The sequence below is a fragment of the Eretmochelys imbricata genome, chromosome 11, assembly GCF_965152235.1.
Source record: "Eretmochelys imbricata isolate rEreImb1 chromosome 11, rEreImb1.hap1, whole genome shotgun sequence".
Lineage (NCBI taxonomy): Eukaryota > Metazoa > Chordata > Testudines > Cheloniidae > Eretmochelys > Eretmochelys imbricata.
The window spans coordinates 57,186,417-57,208,665 of record NC_135582.1 but is presented as its reverse complement, the minus strand read 5'-3'; the positions used below and the strand labels follow the sequence as shown (position 1 = coordinate 57,208,665).

General features: G+C 39.4%; 1 protein-coding gene across 1 annotated transcript in view; it reads left to right on the top strand.

Annotated features, from left to right (window-relative positions):
* The window catches only part of RFTN2 (raftlin family member 2), a 48,736-nt gene extending 30,223 nt beyond the window's left edge, over positions 1 to 18,513 (top strand). The window contains exons 7-9 of the mRNA XM_077830514.1: positions 3,325 to 3,428; positions 13,176 to 13,254; positions 18,244 to 18,513. Coding sequence (XP_077686640.1) covers positions 3,325 to 3,428; positions 13,176 to 13,254; positions 18,244 to 18,513 — 453 coding nt within the window. The remainder of the gene's footprint in view (positions 1 to 3,324; positions 3,429 to 13,175; positions 13,255 to 18,243) is intronic.
* The last annotated feature ends 3,736 nt before the right edge of the window (positions 18,514 to 22,249 follow it).

Below are 22,249 nucleotides of genomic sequence, written 5' to 3'. Positions count from 1 at the left end.
CTCAACACATATTTCTGAAAAAATTGAAATCTTTCATTTTGACATTTTGGGAATTAAACATTTTGATTTTTCTGTTTCAAATGACTGTTTCAAAATTTCCTTTAATTTTATTTTAAAAATAAAAAATGTTTTTAATTGGTCAAAATTGAAACACAGAATGTTTTGTTTGACCAAAACAAATTTTTTTAATTTTTCAGAATTGCCAGCAAACTGAAAAAAATCACAAGCAATTAGCTCTAATTCAGCTGCCTTTATACAGTATAAAGTACTATTATGTGTCAAATGGTGGGGGGGGGGGAGATTTAAAAATGTAAAGATAATTATTTTCTGGGCAAAACATGGATCTAGTCTGCAAACATTTGGCACTTGAGTAACTTTACACATGTGAATAGGGACAGTGAACTCAACGGGACTGCACAAAATTGAGACATGGTACAAACAAGAATAACTTCACTGAAGTCAGTGAAATTGCACCTGCTTAAACTGAGATCTGAATTTGGCCTCCAATACATAACACTTAGATGTTTCCTTTGGCAGCTAGATTTGTTTGTAGTGCACAAAGGAAGGATTTCAGGTAAAATTTTCCAAAGTGCCCTAAATGCCCTTGGAGCCCAATTCCCATTTTCAAAAGCAATTTAGGCATTTAGAAGCCTAAACCTCACTGACAGTCTATAGGACTCAAACTCCTAGGTCACTTTGGTATTTTTGAAAATATTACCCTTCCTCACAAGAGCTTTTCGCAGCTTTTTAAAAGCTTTGTTTTCATCAGAAGATGTTTATTGAAAATCCATTAGTTTTCAGACAAAGAAAAAGATTTGAGGTCTTACATATCACAGTCATTCCAATGGAATATTACTGACCAGCTCTACAGATGACCACTAGCTTCAGATCGTGAGGTGTCTTTTATCCTGTTCATTTTCTCTCTTGCCTCACTTTTTCCCTTTTATACTTCCTGTTTTCTTTTTTCTTTTCATATATTCTGAATCCCCCCCCATGCCTTTTTTTCCTCCTTATTCCATGTTGCCCTTTTACATATTTTCACTGGTTCTTCTGCCTCTCTCCAGTAGCTCTGCCCATACACTGGAACGGAGGTGGGTAAACCATGGTCCGGGGCCGCATCCGGCCCTTCAGACATTTTAATCCGACCCTCAAGCTCCTGCCGGGGAGCGGGGTCCGGGGCTTGCCCCGCCCCAGCCGGGGAGCGGAGTTAGGGGCTTGCCCCGCTCCGCGCATCTTCTAAAAGCAGTGGCATGTCCCCTCTCTGGCTCCTAGCGCCTCCCCCGCAGCTCCCATTAGTCAGGAACCACGGCCAATGGGAGCTGCAGGGGCAGCTCCTGCAGATGGAGCACCGCGCAGAGCTGCCTGGCCACACCTCCGCATAGGAGCCAGAGAGGGGACATGCTGCTGGTTTTGGAAGCTGCTTGAGGTAAGTGCTGGCCAGAGCCTGAAGCCCTGACCCCCTCCCATGCCCCAACCCCCTGCCGCAGCCTTGATCTCCCTCCCGTCCTCTGAATCCCTCGGTCCCAGCCCGGAGGACCCTCCTGCACTCCCAACTCCTCAGCCCACACCCCCAGCCAGAGCCCTCACCCCCTCCCACACCCCAACCCCCAATTTTGTGAGCATTCATGGCCTGCCATACAATTTCCATACCCAGATGTGGCCCTTGGGCCAAAACATTTGCCCACCCCTGCACTAGATTCTGCAGCTCATGCAGTCATAGGCTGTTAACACTGCAGGACTAGCAAGAGGAAAAAGCAATTTAAAAAAATTATTTTATTTATTTTTAAAAGGTGGCCTCTCCACGTTCACATTTGTGGACTACATTGCACCTCATCCTTAACATATTTAAAAGTAGACTGGAGAAATCAATAAGAAGCATACTTTCACAAACGATCTTGCATTGACAGTGGGAGAGACTAGATCTCTTTTCCATATTTAATTTCTGTGATTCTGTAATCAGAAATCTAGTTTTGATTGGTAATTAAATAATCTCAATTTCTAAAGCTAAGATCCTTGTATACTTACACTGCTCTTCTCTTTTCTTCTACTTCGTTCCCTGCTTCCACTGTAGTCAAAGCTGCCAATTTCCCCACTCCTCCCCACTCAGTGCTGTCCTGAAGCCTGATCAGCTGCTTTTTAGTATAAATCTAATTTTTAACAATTCAAGTAAATGAAGGCAACTAGCCCTTTTCTCGGCCATCTTTCAGGAACTGTAGTATCTGTTGGAATTCAGTCTTTGATCCAGGCATCAGTCCCCTGTTTTTTCCACCCTTGCTTGGTCTCTAGTGCTTATAGGAGGGTTCAGATGTCCTCCTATAAGCACTAGAGACCAAGCAAGGGTGGAAAAAACTCTTGATCCAAATGAACTATTTGTGATGAGATGCCCTGTTAAGAAGCCATAGTAGCACCACTCCAAACAGTACTACATTAATGCAACCTAGGGAACTCTTAGTGCTTGCCAGCAGGATCCACAATGGACCTAAAAGTTAGTGTGCAGCATACTTACACAAAGAAGTATTGTTGAGACACAGTCCTGGAGAAACCACACATGGGAAGGAAAAAGTTAATTGTTTTTATACCTGGGTATTCCAGAGGTCTTTGGTGTTGCCTATATGGTAAAGGCCATTTTTTCCACTCTCATTCATGTGTGCTCCGCTGCTGGAAAAAGGTGGAAAAATTGTATAGTAAAACAGGTTTCTAAGTAATTAGCATATTTAGAAGTTGACTTGTTCAGTTTTCCTTCTGCATAGGTCTCAGATTCTTAGGATCCTAAAATAATATTTTCCTAGATCCTGATAGGTTTTTTAATAATTATTCCTTTACATTTTTACCTGCAAAAATCATTAGCTTTGAGCTTAACTCAGTGACATGTTTGTTCAGAATGCAAAGTCAAAAATCAGGTTAAAAAAATCAATGTCATTAAAAATGATTATTCTACTATTATAATTAAAATGGAAATTTTCTGTTAGGCCCCAAGTCAACAAAGTACTCAAGTACATACCTAACATTAAGCACGCGAGGTGCTTGCTGAAGTATCTTGAAGAATTTGGGCTTTAGTTCTAAGCCCATATACCGAATTAATACCCCCATCTCTTTGTTTTATTCACCTGTTGTCTATAGTCTGACACTAAGATTGTGAATTCTTTGAGGCAGGGACTGTCTGTTTGTTATATAGGTGTATAGTGCCTAACACAATTACAATCCAGCCTCAAGGTATTATTTCAATAAAATAATAATGTCAATTGTAATTTGTTACATTATATATGGAAATAAGGTAAAACTGCAGAGTGCACTTACTGTTTTTATATTGGTTTATTAATGTAGGGATGTGAAATTAAAACAGATTATGGACCTTTACTGCACACGCTTGCTGAGTTTGGATGGCTTCTTACATGTGTACTGCCTACACCGATCATCCGACATGACAGGTAACCAGAAAGTAGCTTAAAGCATAAAATATGCAATTCTGGAATATATTAGAAATAGAAATCTCGGAGTGTATATCTGTATACATAACTAATCTATATGCAATAAGGAAGAATATATAAAAATGTTAATGAGACTCAGGATGTAAGTAGCTTTATTTAGATAAGATTTTGTGGATTTTAAAAATGTGCCTTGTGATTTAGGGCCATTGACTTCAAAGGGGTTTGGATTAGGCCCCGAGGCCTCAACTCAGCAAAAAATTTAAGGGAGTGCTTAATTCTAAGCATGAGAATAATCCCATTCCTATTTAGGAAAGCATTTAAGATTTTACTTATTCCATTTGACTTTAATGAATAAGGATGGGATAACTTGTATGGTTAAAGTTAAGCACAACAGTGTTTTGCTGAGTCAGGGCCTGAGAGAATAGAAACATGTTTCAACCACTTAAGAAACAACACTACCATAAAACCAGGTACATACTCTTTATAGCAAATTAAGGCGTGTGCTAATCCAGGAAAATTGAGCCTGTTCATCTCCTTTGATGAGTGTGCCATGTTTCATCATTATTTTCATAGCAAACTAGTTGTGTATTTTTTTTTGTCACTTCAGATAATTCCTTCTCACTCATTCTCTCTCTCACACACACACTTTATAATGCAGGGGTTCTCAAACTGAGGGTCAGGACCCCTCAGAGGGTCGCGAGGTTATTACATGGGGGGTTGCGAGCAGTCAGCCTCCAACCCAAACCCCAACCCCGTTTTGCCTCCAGCATTTATAATGGCGTTAAATATATAAAAAGTGTTTTTAATTTATAAGGGGGCTGGGGCACTCAGAAGCATGCTATGTGAAAGTGCAAAAGTTTGAGAACCACTGTTCTAATGCATAGGTTTTTAAATCTATAAAGGCATGACAGCAGCAGTTCATGGATTATTGTTTCAGATCTGGGAAAGGGAGGGATATGCAGAGTCTGGCGAGTCTGCCCTCTCCTCTAACTCCCCATCTCGAGGGTTAGGTCACATAGGACACAGGAAATAGTTCTTTAAAAACATTTTTCTTTGCTGTATAAAACATAACCATTTTTTGTTCAATTCAGCTGCAGCATGTTGTAGAGGTGTCTGGTGAAGTGCCTTTGGAAGAAATTCACTTACATTTATATAGTGCCTATCAGATTCATTTTAAGTCCCTGTATAAAGGGACAGTGTGAATTGATAAAACTGTTATAAAGAAGAAAGTGTTGTCCCATCAGTCTGAGTAGAATTTATATTGATAACTGCTATTTCCAGGTCTCAATATAGCTATCTTTTAAAAAAGAGGAAATTCCTGAAAAGCTAGTATTTGTGTGATAGACATTATGCCATCATCAGATTATCCTAAGAATCCAAATTAAAAGTCTGAATACAGAAGAGCATTCTATGAGGTCTGTACAGCTGTTCCTTTTCCCAGACTTTGAACTCTGACCTCAAAACCAAGATAGAATATTAACAGGTTTCAGAAACAGTATCTAATAGCCTACACTGCTAAGAACAGTCACAATTAGCATTTTTATCTCCATTAAATGGAGCACTTTGGGAGGTTATTTAGTAGAGCACTAAGAATTCTGGCAGATGATTTCTCCGTATCTTTAAACAAAGTTAACTTGTATAAAATAATTCTTAATGAAACTCTGTTTAAAAGCAAAGACTAGTTTACAGCAAAATCTGCTTTCCATTTTTAATTTCTTCTTTAAAAGTTTTCTATTTTCTCTCACTCTTGTCCCAATTTATCACACAGAATCTATTCTCTGCATTAATCATTAATGTTCATTGTTTGTTTTTCTTTGTAGAGATGTGATGGTCTCAAAGCTGACATTAATAAAACTGGCTGATCCTCCTTCCATTAATGTTAGCATAGAAACTCACATTTAAGGAAAACAGGGTTGGGTTCTAGCCAGATTTATCATGTGATGATTGGGCTTTCTTTTCTGTGTCATGTGGTTCTGATCTGAATCAGTGTGGTGTGATACACTGAAGTTGTAGATTCAACTTCTGGAACTTTTAATAATTTTCCTGTTTTTGCAATAGATATTCTACTTTACAAAATAAAAGCTCCTATAAAGGCATGACAGCAGCAGTTCATGGATTATTGTCTCAGATCTGTGAAAGGGAGTGATGAGCAGAGTCTGGCAAGACTGCCCTCTCCTCTAACTCCCCATCTCGAGGGTAAGGTCACATGGGACAAAGGAAATATTTCCTTAAAAACAGTTTTCTTTGCTGTTTAAAACCGTAGCAGAGAAGCTGGACATCAGGACCTAAAACCTACAGCACTGTATGTTTGTGCAATGACGTTTGAAAAACAAGCAGTGACTTTGTAGTAATTAGTACAGTATTTGCCACAGAGGATCAGCATTGTTGTGATTGTATTGTTGGAGTACAGTGGAGAGTGTCTTGGAGAAATGGATACCTGACATGACTTTTTAAAATATTTGAGATACTGATGGATGCTATTATTCTGATAGCAATAGCTGAGGGGTCAACTGAACCTTGGTAAGGGCAAGAACAAAAATAGAGTTAAGACTTGTAATCATTCTGAATATGAAGTAAAGGGTATTAGCATTCTCTGGACTGCTTATTAAAGAAAAAGGTAATTTACAAATAAAACCTGAAATGTAAGAAAACATTTTTCACACTCAGAAGTTATTTGCCAGATCTTGAGAATTACCAAAAGTTCAGATGCTCAGGATAATATTATTAGTAATTTTAGGAATGAAATGTGTTGCCTCTCTTCTTACTGGTGGATAAAGCTTTTGCGGGGAAATCTACCCAACAATGCCTAATGCTGCGATAGTTACTGATACAGATTTACTCTAAATTCACATGATTAACAGAGTCCTGGGGGTCTAGGATTAAATCTCTTCTGCATCATTTTTTGAAGAATTTTCCCTGTTGTAGTAGTGGACTCTCCAGTTGAAAGCAGAGAGGCTGAACTCTCCAAACTAATCCACGATTGTTGGAAAGCCTGAATGTTGTTTAACTCAAACTGATGGCACAGCATTATTTTCAGGATCATAAACAAACTGAGTTTGGGATTAGAATTTACAACCCAGCTTCTTGCCTTCTTTTCCTAGGAAACGTCCCTAAACTTCATCTTAAACATTTGAAATATCCTGCATGATAGTATCACCCACATACACTATATTCAAGCATGACAAATAGTATCTTAGTATCAGAGCTGGTGGCAACCTTAACGAGCTCCATAATTTTTTAAAGGACTGCTTTAATGATCATATGTGTATTAAGACGACAAATTTATTGCCCACACACCATAAACAGACAAACAAATTGCCAGTGGGATTAACAAAATAGTCTCTGTGCTGCTCTCCCATGACCACCCTGCCAAAAAGGACACTGGGGGGAAAAAAAAGGAAAAACATCTCCCCTACAGAGATTTCAGCAGCTTTACTTTATAGTGACCTTTATTTCCCCTCACTGATTACTGCAGTCCCTGAAAATGAGCAGGACAGACAGTCTACAAGCACCAGAATGCAAATATAGTGCAAAAAAAATGACATTGCTGTAATTAGTGTATTGTCACTTATTACTTAACCTAAGTTCTCATAATGCATTGGGCCCAGGAGAAAGAGGGAACTTGGGAATGAGAGGAAAACTTGAAATAGCTCATTTTATGTATTTTTCTCTTTCTAATTTAAATTCTGTGGCCATCCCACTGTCATTCAATTCTGTTGTGAATTAAGCCCATGGCTGTTTTGTTGTGTGCAGCATTTCAATAAGGCTGGACTTTAAAAATTGTTAGTTTGCCTGTTACCTACCCAGCATTCACCATCTCCCCTTTTCTTTATCAGAGTTTAAACATTTAAAAGCTTAATATTATTTGTTTTTCCATTCCTGTATACAAGATGGGATGTACAAGTTCTAAATCAGGCAGAGGCCCTGCCCCATGCTAGAGAAACCATTCAACCTGAAAGAGAGGATTCCCACCTCGTATCCTTGAGGCAGGCATTTAAGCAGGAGGGAAGTGTGTGGGTGGGGGCCTTTTGGGGCATGCCTATACCCAAGTACAAGCCCACATGTCTCCCTGGGCTAGTCTGTGCCACAACATCCATACTGCTATTTTTTATTTATTTATTTTTAAGTACAGCTAGCATGTGTCTGTCTACCTAGGCTGGGAATCACGCTCCCAACTGCAGTGCATACATACTCTCCAAAGGAAGGAGCTACTAACTCCCTACTCCAGGGAGTAAGAGCCAGGAAGCTCTCAGACCAAATCCCAACCAAGATGCATGAAGACCCTGAGAAACAGACTGGTTGGTCACACCAGAGGTCTGTAGTATTTGACTCTCCTCTTAATTCAAGGAGGTCATGAAGCTAGGCAACTCCCAGATCAAGAAGCATTAGTAGCGTGGGGAAACTGACAGTTTCATCCCCTCCAGAGGGCTGTATTCCTCAACACAGAGTCTGTTAAGATTGTTTATTTTCCCCATCCAAGAAAAGTGTGCAAAGGCAAAACTATGAGTATGTGAAACAGTCACCGATATATAGCAGTGGCCATTTTAAATAAGGCTGTACATGCTGTTGTTCCACCTTACCACTTATCTTCCAGTAGTAGTCACCTGGGCATAGACAACTGGGACCTTTACTCTCTCTTCCCCGCCCCCCCGCAAAAAAAAGTGTAGGGATTTCATCATTAAATAAAGGAAATGGTGAGTTTGGAACAGAAGCTCATTTATCTCGCTTTATTAAAAGTGGACAAATTTACTTAAGTCCAGAATCAGTCATTAAAGTGATATTCAACCTTTTTTTATTGGGGGGCAGGTGCTACGGATAAAATACTGTGTCCCTCCCAGATATTTCAGCACATTTTGTTATACACATAGAAGCCTCATTGCATGTTATCCAGAACGGATTTGTATACAGCAAAAATAATTATGTTACTGTTTGGTATCTGGTGATTCCAAAAATAGTAATATATTTTCTTCTTCCCCTATGTAAAAGTTTCCTATGAAAGTATTTCCCACATAGGAAATGGTCTGAGCCATTATTATTATTATTATTTTATTGTGGATTTAAAGCTTATAATAGCTGCTCAGTTGACACCTTTTATCCACAGAAGTAGCAGTGCAAACTTCTCACATTGGCCCTGTTTCTGCCCAGTTCCTACCAAGAAACAGTTTTTAGTCACCAGCAAAATATGCCATTTCCAGTGTTTTCTATTCATTAAAGTATAAGCAGATACAGAGCCACAAAGGGAATCTGAGGACATTTGTTAAAGACCTGGATTGGGTCAAAATGGGCCTTTCCATGGTGGTACCAGCACTTATCTTGTGGCCTTATCAATTTCTGCAAAACGTAAGCTTTAATTGCTTTTAAAAATTAAGTTTCTAGCTCTTATAGTTGTGAAAACTTTCCTTCTGAACATGAACCAATACAGTACTGAGTCTGTAGACCAGCAGAATGAAACAGCTTTAAAGGCCAAATACCGAGTCCACCCCATCGCTCACTGGAGACGGAAGATCCTAAACAATGTGCCCTTGCCATGGTTCCACTGCAGAGTTTCAGCAAAGGGGGCAGAGACAGAACTGACCCCTCAGCACACAGGCAGCCCATTGTGGGTAGGGTTTATGTACAGTAGTGGGGCAACTTGCATTCCTACAGATCACGCTGCAGCTGTTTTGTGATTTCATAGAGGCCACCAGACTAGGGCTGTCCATCTGGCACCTTTCATCAGTAGTAAATTCATTTAGCATGGGATTTTCAAAAGCACCTAAATGACTTAGGACCACTATTCTGTTGTATACCATATGATTCACCCTAGTATCTGAGCACTTTCCAGCATTGCACTAAGCAACGTGACTAATATCTGTCATGTGTCTGTTCTCTGATCCTCTCCCCAGGGGAGAAGTTTCAGAGTAGCAGCCGTGTTAGTCTGTATCCATAAAAAAAAAAGTACTTGTGGCACCTTAGAGACTAACAAATTTATTAGAGCATAAGCTTTTGTGAGCTACAGCTCACTTCATCGGATGCATTGTGTGCAGTGGAGTGTGTTTGGTTTTAACTGTGTCTGTCTATAAGTTTGTTAGAGAAAGGAAGGGGAAAGAAAGAAAGTCCCATTGACTTGCACGAGCAACATTAAAAAGATTGAAACGTGAATGTTAACACTATAGCAGTAAAGTGCTAAAGTAGAAACACTGACACTTGGAACTTCCAGTAAGATGGATTCATCATTTTGAATATCTTTAAACATTATAGTAGATAATTCCTAATATATAACAATTTCTGAAGTGGAATTTACTCATCCAACTCTCTTTGCTTCTGCATTTATATTTAACTGCATGCATACAAATAAAAGTCAATATGCTTTTTACATTTCAGGAACATGTGAGGGGAACAAAGATACACTGTAACCGGTGTCTCATACTTTCAGCATCCCTTGACAATCATGAGCCATAGGATTCGTTAAAGTCAGCTTATCTTGGCAGGCTGATAACAGGACAGTATTGTACTAGTTAGACAATCTGGGCAGCATGTGAACAAATAGAAAATAATTTCAAATGTTACATAGTGCAGGCAATCCTAGAAACTATTGGGCTGTTCCAGCTAAATCAAAGGTCACATCAAAGATACTCTGCTGCGCCACAGAGAGATCCTAAGTGTCAACCACAAAAGATGTCTCAGCTTTGTAGTGAATTCACAGACATCTGTTAAGATCACGTTAAATTGCCCTGAAAATCACTGGGGTGTTAAAATAAATACACACATAACATTTAGTGTGGGTGAAATTGTACTCTCCCATGAAAAGCCCGAGTAAATGCAAAAGAAAAGATAAAATTCTCCACCTCACAGCCCACAGTCAGGGTATAGGTAATCCAGGCTCAGTTGTATTTCAGCTACTACTTTGATCCATAGATTCCCACTGTACTTAATCACAAACTCTCCTCTCTCCCTAGCATGCTACCATGTAAGTGAATCACTGAAGAGCTGAGTTCCAGAGTACACAGGTGGCTGTGGAGTTCAGCTACATTTTGAGATTTGTGCATCCCTTGATGATTAGGATCATTTCTCTTTTAAAGAATAAAGAGAAGGCAGAAACACAGTGAGAAGGGATGAATTTCCTCTTTTGAGTCCAATTTTTTTTTAAATTATAGGAAAGGCTCAGTTCTTACATTGGTGTGAATGCAAAGCATCTTCACTGAAGTCAGTGGAGGTACTCCACCGTAACTGAAATTTACACCCGTGTACCTGAGAACACAATTATTTGGTCCAGTGTATAATAATCAGAGTATGGAATAACAGAAAATACATGGCATTTATTTCTTTTACAAGTATCTGAGCTAATTAATTTCTTCATGTAGTGAAACAACAGCCTGGAGTATATACAATATGTGGGCAAAGAAAAATGCTTATAATGAAGAAAGAATGCAGAATAAGTATAACTGTCTGACTTCTTTCAATCAGAGGAGTCCTGAATAATATAAAAATAGTATAATGGCATGTCCTAGCTCATCATGAAGAAAGATACTGTTGGAATTAAATCTCAGATGGATGTTTTAAATAAATTCAAGTTCAAACGTTTATCTGAACAGTGCTTTGAAAATGGCAATGTGGCGTTTTTGTTAACATCTCCTCCTGAAAGCATAAAATAGCTCTTCTATCAAAGCAATTTTAAATGAACTCTATCCTGAATGAGAAATATCCTTCTTTTCCCCTTACCGCTGGGAGTTACGGTCATGCTAAAAGGTGATTAGAGTCAATCCCATTATCCGCTGCCATCTTTAAAAATACTGAGTTATGTATAAATTAATTGCATCAATAACTATTGATATTCTAGGTTGGGCACTCGCCATGTATCTTAGAAAATGCTGGTGATTCTTCTCATACTTCTTGTTGTTGTTGTTCCACATAAGAACTTGGTAGTACACAGTAGCCAATACATTAGGGCTTGTCTATGTGGGGCAGTAGTGCACATCAGAGGGGTGTGAATTCTAATGCACACCAACGTGTGGCTCACTAACTGACCGGTGTAAACCCTGCTGGCACACACTAAAAATTCCCTAGTGCGTGTTAATATAGACCCATTTCAAACAGTACTACATTAATGCACACTAGGGAACTTTTAGTGAACACCAGCAGGGTCTACACGGGCCACTTAGTGCACAACACATGGGAGCACATTAGAATTGTGCACTGATGTGCACCACCACACTATGTGGACAAGCCCATAGAGACCTTCATGCATAATAAAAATTGTTGCTCAGTCAACATCAGTCACAAAGCAGCCCCTGCCTACTAATCCAGTGAGCACTCCTGAAAATCATTTCAGAAGGATTCAAGTTCCCCAGCTATCTTTGGGAAGGTTAAAGTGCCATGGTGATAGTTGGTTTGGGAATGTCACAGGGGAGAAAAAAGAATAAATGACAAAGTCTTAATATTCAAAGTTAATCATTCTCAGACGTGAAAACTTATTAGAGGTGTTCACAATCACACACGTACAAAATGCATTTACATAGATGTGTGTGTATATGTGTGTGTTGCATACAAAAACAAACTATATGAATGTTCAGGTTGCAAAACTAAGTACTAAAAAATTAGGAAATGCCAGATTTAAGATTGTCTGTGAGTATACAGGCTTCTACCACATGAGCTAACTGAAACTGGCAGCAATAGTAGGCTATTATCCTCTATGTGACTCAGCCACTAGAGGGTGATGAGAGGCAGATTTAGCCAGTGTGTTTAACAGCTATTTGACAACAGAGGAATGTGGAGACTCAGGAATCCTGGATTCGATTCCAGGTTTTAGAGGGAGTGTGGTTTAGTGACCTATAGACCCTTCTGTCTCTGTACCCACTATTCTCTTTCTCTGATCCCCTCTGCATCGATCCATCCCTACCCCCAACTTGCTCCTCACCTTTCTGTATTCCTTCAGATCAGGTAGCTTCCTCTTCACTGCCTAGGCACTAGCAGCAGGAGCATGGAGAGAGAGAGAGAGGGAAAATCTTTCTACTGTCGGTTCTGGTGCCACAACAGCCCCCAGCGGCCGGGAACAGTGATTAATTGAAGGAAAAGTCCTCCTCTCCATTGTCCAAACCCGGGGATAGAGCATGCTCAGTTGTTCTGTGGAGAAGGAGCATGCTCATTATAGTCGATACATAGGAGCTGTGAGAGTATGGGGAATGCTAAGTGCAGACAAAATTTTTGGAGAATGATATTGACAAACTCTAACAAATCTCTATTCGGCATGTGTGAGCTGCACTTTTCAGAAGTTTATATCTTAGATTTTCATGGGGCAATAAAAGGAACATTCCTGCCACAAGGACACCCCATTTTTCCACCACCATCAGCTAAATTTCAAGTCCCTGCGCTAACCTATGGCATCATTACAGCTTCTCAATAAAGGAGTTTGTAAGAATTTTTTAACATGGGCAAGACAACATTTTCCCTAATCTCTGCCTCATAAATGACTGCATTATTTCATCTAAAACTTTCCAAAAAACTTCAGGCCAACACAAGGACTGGCATGGAAATTTTCAGCCCAAATGGTTAAAGTTTGGCAAAATTAAAAGCAACTGAAAACAGGGCCTATACAAGAAAGTGTTAGACAACCTTAATTATAGGCGATACTACCAACGCCTTCTATAGCATGTGTTGTGTGTGCATCATAAAATGTAGTTATCCTGAAAGTCTAGATAAATCAAAAGCAAGTGACAAATAAATGTTATTCCCTCTAAAAACACTAAAATTATCTGCTTTAATTTGCAGTGAAGGAAATCTGGCCACAAAGCAAGTTGTTTTCCTTCAGAGACCTGTTATGTGGAATTCAAACACCCAGACCCCAGAGGTGAGTAAAGATTATGTTCTTACTGAGTCAGTATAAGGAGATAATTGAATATGGACAGCTTTTGGTGGCTAAAGTCAGAGAGAGGAGGTAGAAGGGGAGGTGAGTTAATACCTTTTTTATTGGACCAACTCTGTTGGTGAGAGAGACAAGCTTTTGAATTTACACAGAGCTCTTCAGGTCTGGGAGGAGGTCTGAGTTATGCTAGTCTAGGCAAGAGATAATCAGGCATGGACCAGGATCAGAGAGGGAGTGGGAGATTAGTACAGGATGTGGTGACAGCTTGGATGTGAGGAGAGAAGGACAAGGAGGGTTCAAATATGACTCCAAGGTGGTGAGCCTGAGATTCTGGGAGGCTAATGGAGTTGTCAACACAGATGGACAAAGGGAAGTTGTCTTATTATATCACACAAAACTATTACAATAATGCTTATCTGTGAAGTTGCTAATTTGGGGCTGGATACAGATGAACATTTCTGCAGCGTCTTACAAGGCTGAGAATGCTAGCTCAAAGTAGAGGCAAATCTAGCTAGGGGGAAAGTGTGACCTGCACATGAAAGCCAGAAAGAAAATAAAAGGGAAGGTCCATGGTAGAGATTTGCAAAGCTATTTGGCAAAGGAGAGCTCACCAGTGCAGGATTTGTCCTGCCTTCCCTGCTGGGGCTGTGTGGATGCCAGAATTTACTGCACTCCATATCTGCAACTGCTGGTGCAACTCTGGCCCTTGACAGCATGTGATTATTACCACCAGCTGTATAATGCTCAATGTGCCTTTTATAGTGCTGCTACAAGGAGGGAGTTTCCCAAATGAAACAGGGAGCAGCTGAACTTCAGCTGCTGCAGGGGCTACTTTTAGGCCTTTTATTGTTAACACATTTTTTTCATGTGGTAACATGTCCTGTCACACAGCTCACCTAAAGATTATGCTATCACTTGCATATTCTTCTCAATGAGTTTTGAGATCAGAATGAAGTTTTCTTTTTGATGTGGAATACCAGCAGAATTTGTATGGTTGCAGTGCACTGAAAGGCTTTCCAAAGTTCTTGATGGAACAAGCTACAGGATATCCAACCAGAGAAGTGATTAACTCTGGAAACAATATTTCAGTCTAAATAATAGCTTTTAGGCTATATACAAGATATTGTTTTCATCCATGTACTGCTTCACTTATTAACTAACTGCATTGCTACAGAAAAATTGAAATAAAATGCAAACCGGTCAAGAAGGGGAAAAACTAAACTAAACTAAAAAACCACAATGCAACCTATTACTGAGACAACTGCTAATATCCTCCAGAAACCTGCATCTAACTTTCTATAGTTAAGGCTCATTCTATCACTCTTTATTCCCTGATTTCAAATCCTAGTTTGCTTCTGTATGAAACTAAAAATCATTACCTAAAACTGTTGATGCAAAAGCACCTTGCCTCTTGTCCCCCCCTTTCCACTTAAATAAATATGTACAGCTCAAATTGTTATCTCCAATAATGTCACATTCTCTTCATCTACATACTTGCATTTTTTTAATCCTTTCACTGCTTTCTTGTCTCTTTACTCAAAGTATGAACTCCTTGCCTTCAAGACTCTGTATGCTGTCGCCCTTGCCTACATCTCAGTAGGCTTCAACATATTCCTCCTCTTAGTTTTTGCCAGCACCTCAGGTTTTAATGCACCCTTTGTCTTTTGTCTCCAGCTTGTTGCTTTGCAACTTTTTTCACACTGCCCCTTTGTCTGGAACAGTTTCCTTCCTCCAGTACGCCAAACATCCTCAGTTATACTCTTCAAATCCTGTTATTTACTCTTCTCATGCCTGACATTAAACTCTTAATAATTTATCTCATTAAATTTTTTAAAAGGACATCTTGTTCGTTCCAAATCAGTGTTAGTTGTTAACAAACCAAACTATGTGACTTTTCTGAACTTTTCCTTTCCCTGTGTTTTTTTTTCTGCATTATGTATAATTTGGATTGTAAATAATCTCTCAAGGACCTTGTCTTCCTGTATATCTGTAATACACCACACACACTACTGTTAATTATTATTATTATCTTCACCATGACCTATAAAGCAACATAGCTGCTCATGGTCAATTATAGAACAATTAAGACAGGTTCCCACTGTGAGAGGTTTACAAGCCAAGTAAACTATATAGTTTGTTAAAAATAATCCATCTGAGTGACTGATCAATCTTGTAAACGTGCTTGAAGTTCAAGACAGGAGACATTTGTACTCACCTGTTTAAATTCTCTGCATCACCTAATCTTGTGACAATCAGCAGTTAGATGACCTTTACATCCTTTGAGTTAAAGAACCATAAGGAGAGGGTGTGCTGTAGCCATTCTTTTATTTCATTGTAATCTGAATGCCTTGGCTTAAATATTAATGTACAGGAAGTCTGTAAATAAGGAATAGTTGATGTGTATCTACCTATTCTCATATGGGACCAGTGTATTTAAAACATAAAAGAACTCAGTATCTAAATACACATGCCCCTTCTAGCACTGATGAATGTTTTGTTTCTCTAGCAGGAAATCTCAATGCACTGAAGTCATTTCAGTGTGGAATGAGTAAGTGGTTCAGTCTGGAGCTGAATAGCATTTTCTAAACTTTTCCTGTTTTTTCCATTTATAACCTGATTTTTGTCTAAATCTTAAACTTGACTAAAGAGACAAAATGTCATAAAGGATAAATCATTTCAACAAAATGACCATGGATTAGCAACCAAACAATTCTTAACTCTATATACCTCCATTTAAGGGATGAAATCCATATGTTTACTAATTCTGCCTGACTAATGTAATCTGTCTCTCAAGCTATGTACTATGCAGATAGATTTCAGGTATAAACTCAGTTATTGAGATCTGAAGCATTCTCCATTTTTAACCTCTGCCCTAGAAACCCTTCATGAATAAATTCTCATTAAGGTGATCCTTGCATGGGCTAGTTATAATCTGATATACGTGAGGTATTAAACACTGGCAAATTAATGTTTCTTTTTGCTTAGAGAGACCTAGGTGACCTCCATGGTGCTGAGGATTACACTTTGACTTATATTTTATTCCTATGTCTTTTTTCTGATGGCTGTTGTGAAGTTTGCATTATGTTGAAGCTGTAGTTTTTCAAGAAACCTCTTTAGGCCCAAAATGTAGGCTTTATGAAAACAAGAGAATTGTTTGTTGTTTAAAAATAAAATTCTGATGGAAACAGTTTTTTTGTTTGGGTCTAAACATCCCCCTAAAGCATTTGCAGCTCAACATTCCAGCACAATATAGCCCTTGACAGTCAGAAAGTGAAACTGACTAGGTTACTTCAGTGTTTAAACTGGCTGAATGACACAAAGTAAATAAACAGCCTTAGTATTGCCTATTCCATCATTTAAATATAATGAGTCAAGCTCCAGAAACCATGAGATTGGCTTAAAAATCATGAAATTTTAAAATCAGTAATTTTGAGGTTCTTTTTATTTGCTTTCTCATATTGGAGTCTTTAGGGTTCACAAGTTTTAAGATTTTCTCTGCAACTATAAGGGCTAGAAATGCACTTTATTTTTGTTTTCTAAGAAAGTTGAGATTACCAGGTAATAACATGATTCTAGCAGCAGGGGCTTTAAGAAAAACACCAAATATCACAGCATTCATAGTAAAAGTCATGAGAGTTGGCAACACTGTAAATATCAGCCCCTGTCCTCCCTTCTACTGCAAAGGGTGTGGAAGCCCGACCCCAGATAGCAGCTGGTATATGCAGCTTACTTTTCTCAGCAGCAAGCATCTGCACGATTTTGGGGAAAATGCCCCAAACTTGTCCTGTGGCTCCACAGGCCCCCTTCCCCCTCCCCCCCACTCTGAAGAAAGCATTAATTAGGAACTGTCCATTTCCTCTCTCCCCCACTTCAGGCTTTATGATGGGATGGTAGAGTTTTGTCTGGCCCATGATTTCCTTACTTTACCTGAAGAGGTGTAATATTTCAATGGCCTCTTGGATTACAGGGCCATATTATTTTAATGTTTTTTGTCTAATCAGAGTTATAACATTTGTTTCCCTCGGCAAATGGTTCAGAGGGTGGTGCAGCTAAGTCAGAAAAGCAACCTTGAATGATAAAGCTCTGACACTGACCCATACACAAAGTTTTATTTTACTTTCTTCCTTCCTTTCGTGCAGGCCTTGCCACCGCCTCACTGAGGCAGCCAAACAAAACCTATTTCCCTTCTCTTTCTCCAGGGGCCACTACTTCCCTTTCGTCTTAATTCACAGTCTGTCATGTATCAACCACCTCCACATCCCTTTCCTTTAGCCAAAAGGGACATTTTTTAATAGTTTCAGAAGGGGTGCAGGAAAAAGGGGTGCAGTTCAAACTGTATAGGAGAGAATTAATTCTGTCTAATGGTCTGAGAATGGCACAAGGGGTCAGGAACTCCTGTGTTCTCATCTTGGCTCTGACACTGACTTTGTGTGACCTTGGCCAACTCATTTAACCTATCCATGCCTCAGTTTTCTCAACTACAAAATAGAAATAATTATGCCTATTCATAGGGGTGAAATGAGAAATAGTTGGTTAATGTTTGTAAATGGCTCTGAATCTGTAAAGTGCTATGTAAGTGATAAATAATATAACAGCTACTTTCTGTTAACATGGGTCCTGTGTGCTTGCTCTAACCTTGGTCCTGTACAGTGTCTTTGCTTGCCTTTTGATCTGAGGCAATTACTTTCTTCTTTCTCAAACTGAATAAATTATTTCTTAAGTTTTATTCTTTACATTTATTTCTCATTTCTATACTCCAAAGGAGTTTGTAATGTAGGGCAGCTATATTCTGGAACAAAAAATTCCTGTGGTGTCACATAAATCTCCTCTGTAACTACTCCTTAAATTAAATTCATACCTTTTTGGTGTGGAACCTTTTTAATCCTTTTAGCTGTTCATTCCGAAATCCAGGTTCTAACTCATTTTTTTGCCTGTTCTATTTAACTCAATGCTCAAACATCTCTTGTGTTTCAGAAGAAATCCACAAGGCAGCTCAGAAGTGACGAGAAAGGCAAAGTCTCTAGCAGAAGTATTGGATTAGACACAGCTACATCTCGCCCTGCAGAAAGTGGGCATCCACCTGATGAGTTTCATCTGTCTCCTTTTAAACCATGTTGGATCAAGGAGGGATCTGCCCCATATGAAAGCTTCTCAGGATTCAATAGCAGCGATAGTGTGTTAAAGGAACTGGATGATGGACAGTTCGAGCAGGAAGATGGAGCCACTCAGGTCACATGTATGTGACCAAGTAAGTAACTTGTATTGGAGGGAACTGTAAATAATTAAAACAAATGTAAAGACTGAATTTACTACATTACTTTATATGCATTTGTATAATCCTTTGGTTTTCCCAGACTCATGTTTATATATCTTTTGCTTCTTTCTAGAGTTATACTGTTAGCAAATAATACTACTACTGTAAAATACCGTGGGTTTATGTCTGTTCTTAATGGAACATTGCATTTCTAGAACTCTGCTAATTTCACTGGTGATATTCTCAATGATGCTTATAAACAACAGGGAAGAAAACCTGGCAGATCAGTTATGGTTTGTGGTCTAAGAGACAGTGGAGTGGGAAAACAATGCTTTCCACAAGTAGAGGGAAATGGTATTTTTCTAAAAGAGTATCACAGATGTTAGAGGATTTTAAAAAGTTAACTATAAAATACTTGACTGCCCTTTTAAGTTTTAGTTGCAATTTTCAGTTTATTTGCCTTACCTAAATCCAGAACCTGTTAAACCTAGAAATTTCAGTGCTGCACTTTCAGTCTCAATGAGAGTACTATAGCAGGATGTACCTAACACACAAAGCCACATTCCAGCTTGCATATGTGCACACCGTTAAAACCAAGGGCAATGGGAGTGTGTGGGGTGGATGTTTTCTGCCCTTATTCAGTTCCATCTAAAATAAAGGAGCTGTCAGGGACAATCCAAAGCTAAGACAAAGGACCTCCCAGGGCATAGTCAGCACAACTAAGTATTACCTTGCCAGTTAATAGAAACAGGTCATTTGGAAGGCTATGCGGAGAGTGCTACCAGTAAGATTATGGATGCACAGTAATGCTGCGTGTATGTAGCTCTGTTTTGGGGGCAGTCATGTGGAGAGGCAAAATTTGACCCCTTGGCTCATATATGAAAATATAAAAGCTATGTCTCAACTGAATACCTATATCAGTGTGTGTAAAATGTGTTCACCTGTTCATAAAGTTCCTGGCTGGAAGAGTCTTGCTTGCAGAGGTAATTATGAAAACTATTATAGATCAGCATCCTCAAGGAGAGTAGCTCAAGAGGCTTGAGTACTAAAAGACCCTAACATTGATGTAGATGTGTTGGAAGAGGTGTTAATAATGATTTTCTGCAGCTATATTGCAATAATACTTGATTCAGTCACTGCCTAATTTGATCAGCCATTTAGTTTATTAAAAACCTCTGGAACCAAGTCATTAGTATAAAAATAAATTAACATCCTTTCATCCTTTATTCTGATCAATGTTGGGCTCTTTAGGCTGGTATTGTAATTCAGTCATTGCCTATAGAAAGTTGCCATTTAATTAGAATAATAGAATATCAGGGTTGGAAGGGACCTCAGGAGGTCATCTAGTCCAACCCCCTGGTCAAAGCAGGACTAAATCCCCATTTTTTGCCCCAGATCCCTAATAGAGAATGCAAAAATTTTAAATGAGAAAAGTGTTGAGAATGGGGGAAGCTAAAGAAAAATGTCTGTGCTGATGATAAAGGTGATTGAGTGCAACTAAAACTTGCATTATTCAAACACTGTTATGGACATTATAAGCACAAGCTGTGACATGCACCTTCACAAGGCATTTGTTTAACTGAAATTAGTGATTGATCCTATTAAACTGATGGAAACAGATTTGGCCAAAATAAGAATGGCACAGTACTAAGGAAATGTAATTAAATGACAATCAGGGTCTTTTTACTACAGCTGGATGGAAGGAAGGCCTCACTTAACTGACCCTTCTCTTTCTTTAACCACTTTGCGCACACGATGTATTAGGTAAAATCCCCCTCTTGTATGATCCCATATACCTCCCCATTGAAGTGCCTTTATTCCAGTAAATATTTGTACTTCAAAGAAGGCCACTGTGTTCTATTGCCATAGTGGAGATCAGCAATGGAGAGAACAGCATTAACTGCAAAGGGACTTTTGGCCTAGACTGGTAGGATAGCGGAATTCACAGTGTACAGACAGAATGATACTGGGATCCTCAGGGGCCAGCAGGGTGGGGAGAACATGTTTGTTATTACTGTGTAATGAGCAACACTGAATCAGAGAAAGGTTTAGTGCTATTTCAGTTCAATTCAATTCCGTGAGGTGGTTTGTTTGTTTGTTTGTTTGTTTCCAGAAAATCCAAGAAATAGCACACGTCAGATAATAAAGTTATTGTAATGGGAGCTGGTAACAACCCCTCCATGTAAGCTGCCTAACAGCTTTTCTATTGTAGAAGATTCTTGCCGGTTTGTTCAGGTGTTCTGAGAAACTGTAACACCTCTAGGTATTTAAATTTGGCAAAGCCAAATGCTTGGATTAGAGATGTGCCTTTTACTTGTCCCATGAAATTCCATTCAGGTTTGGCGGAGTTATAAATGGTTTAAAATTGCCATTTCCCTTCTCGCTCTTGAATTCCTCAGGAAAATGCTGGCAGCATGTCAAAATAATAACTGAATTCGAAAGTTTTAAGAGCCAAGTCCATCCCACAGCAGCGCATGCAACTGGGTACACTGGGAACTGCCAGAGTAGCTATAGCAGTGGGGTTTGGGGGAAGAGCTTAGATGGGGCTTCCCCCATGCCCTCAGCCAAACAGACCCAGCATCTCATCCATTTCTGGGGAGCTTGCTACACCTCCCAAGGTGGAGGGGACAGAGAAATCTAAGCCCTGGTCTACACTGAGGTGGGCTGGGGGGGATCAATCTAAGTTACGCAACTTCAGCTATGTGAATAACGGAGCTGAAGTCGACATACTTAGATTGACTTACCGTGGTGTCTTCACCACGGTGAGTCGACTGCTGCTGCGCCCCCGTTGACTCTGCCTGCGCTTCTCTCCGCGGTGGAGTACAGGAGTCGATGGGAGAGCACTTGGGAATCAATTTATCGTGTCTAGACTAGACTAGATATGATAAATTGATCCCCGCTGGATCGATCGCTGCCTGCCAATCCGGCGAGTAGTGAAAACATACCATAAGTCAGGCTCCTCAACCACCTTCAGGGATCCAGCACATAGTTCCACTCCTCCTCTAGGATAATAGCCTTCTTCTGCAGCCAGCTAATGTAGTTAGTCCTGTAGCTCAGGTGGTAGTTTGTTTTGCATTTCTGAAAGTTTGGGGTTCAAATTATCATAATGATGCAGGAATGGGGGGTGTAAGTTCTTACAGTCGTACATAAAATGTTTTTACTTTTTTCCTTTAAAAAAGCTACATTAAAAAATAGTTTGGATTGCAAAGCCTAGCACTTGCAGGTTAGGAGATGCCAGTTTTAGGGCTGCCAATGCAACCTTCATTTGGCTCCCTGGTGCCTATTAATTATGGTGATTCTTTTTTGAACCCTGTTATGGTCTTGGCCTTCACAACATCTTCTGGCAAGGAGTTCCACAGGTTGACTGTGCGCTATGTGAAGAAATACTTCCTTTTATTTGTTTTAAACCTGCTGCCTACTAATTTCATTTGGTGACCCCTAATTCTTGTGTTATGTTGTGTTATGGTAAAGTCTTTAATTGTATTATCACATGCTGTTTTTTCTGCAGGACCCCTGCTTCAATCAGTACACAAGGGGAAACTTAAAAGCTAGGAAATGCCAGATTTATGTTGAGTGCTTGACTTTGTAACCAGAAAAACAAATGACATTAAAGGGTAGTTAATATACAATAAATACTTAGAGTATACCAGTCAAATCTGAAGAAGCAGCTAAATACACACAGGAAATAGGCAAATGTATCATTACACTATACCAAGAACTTGGTAA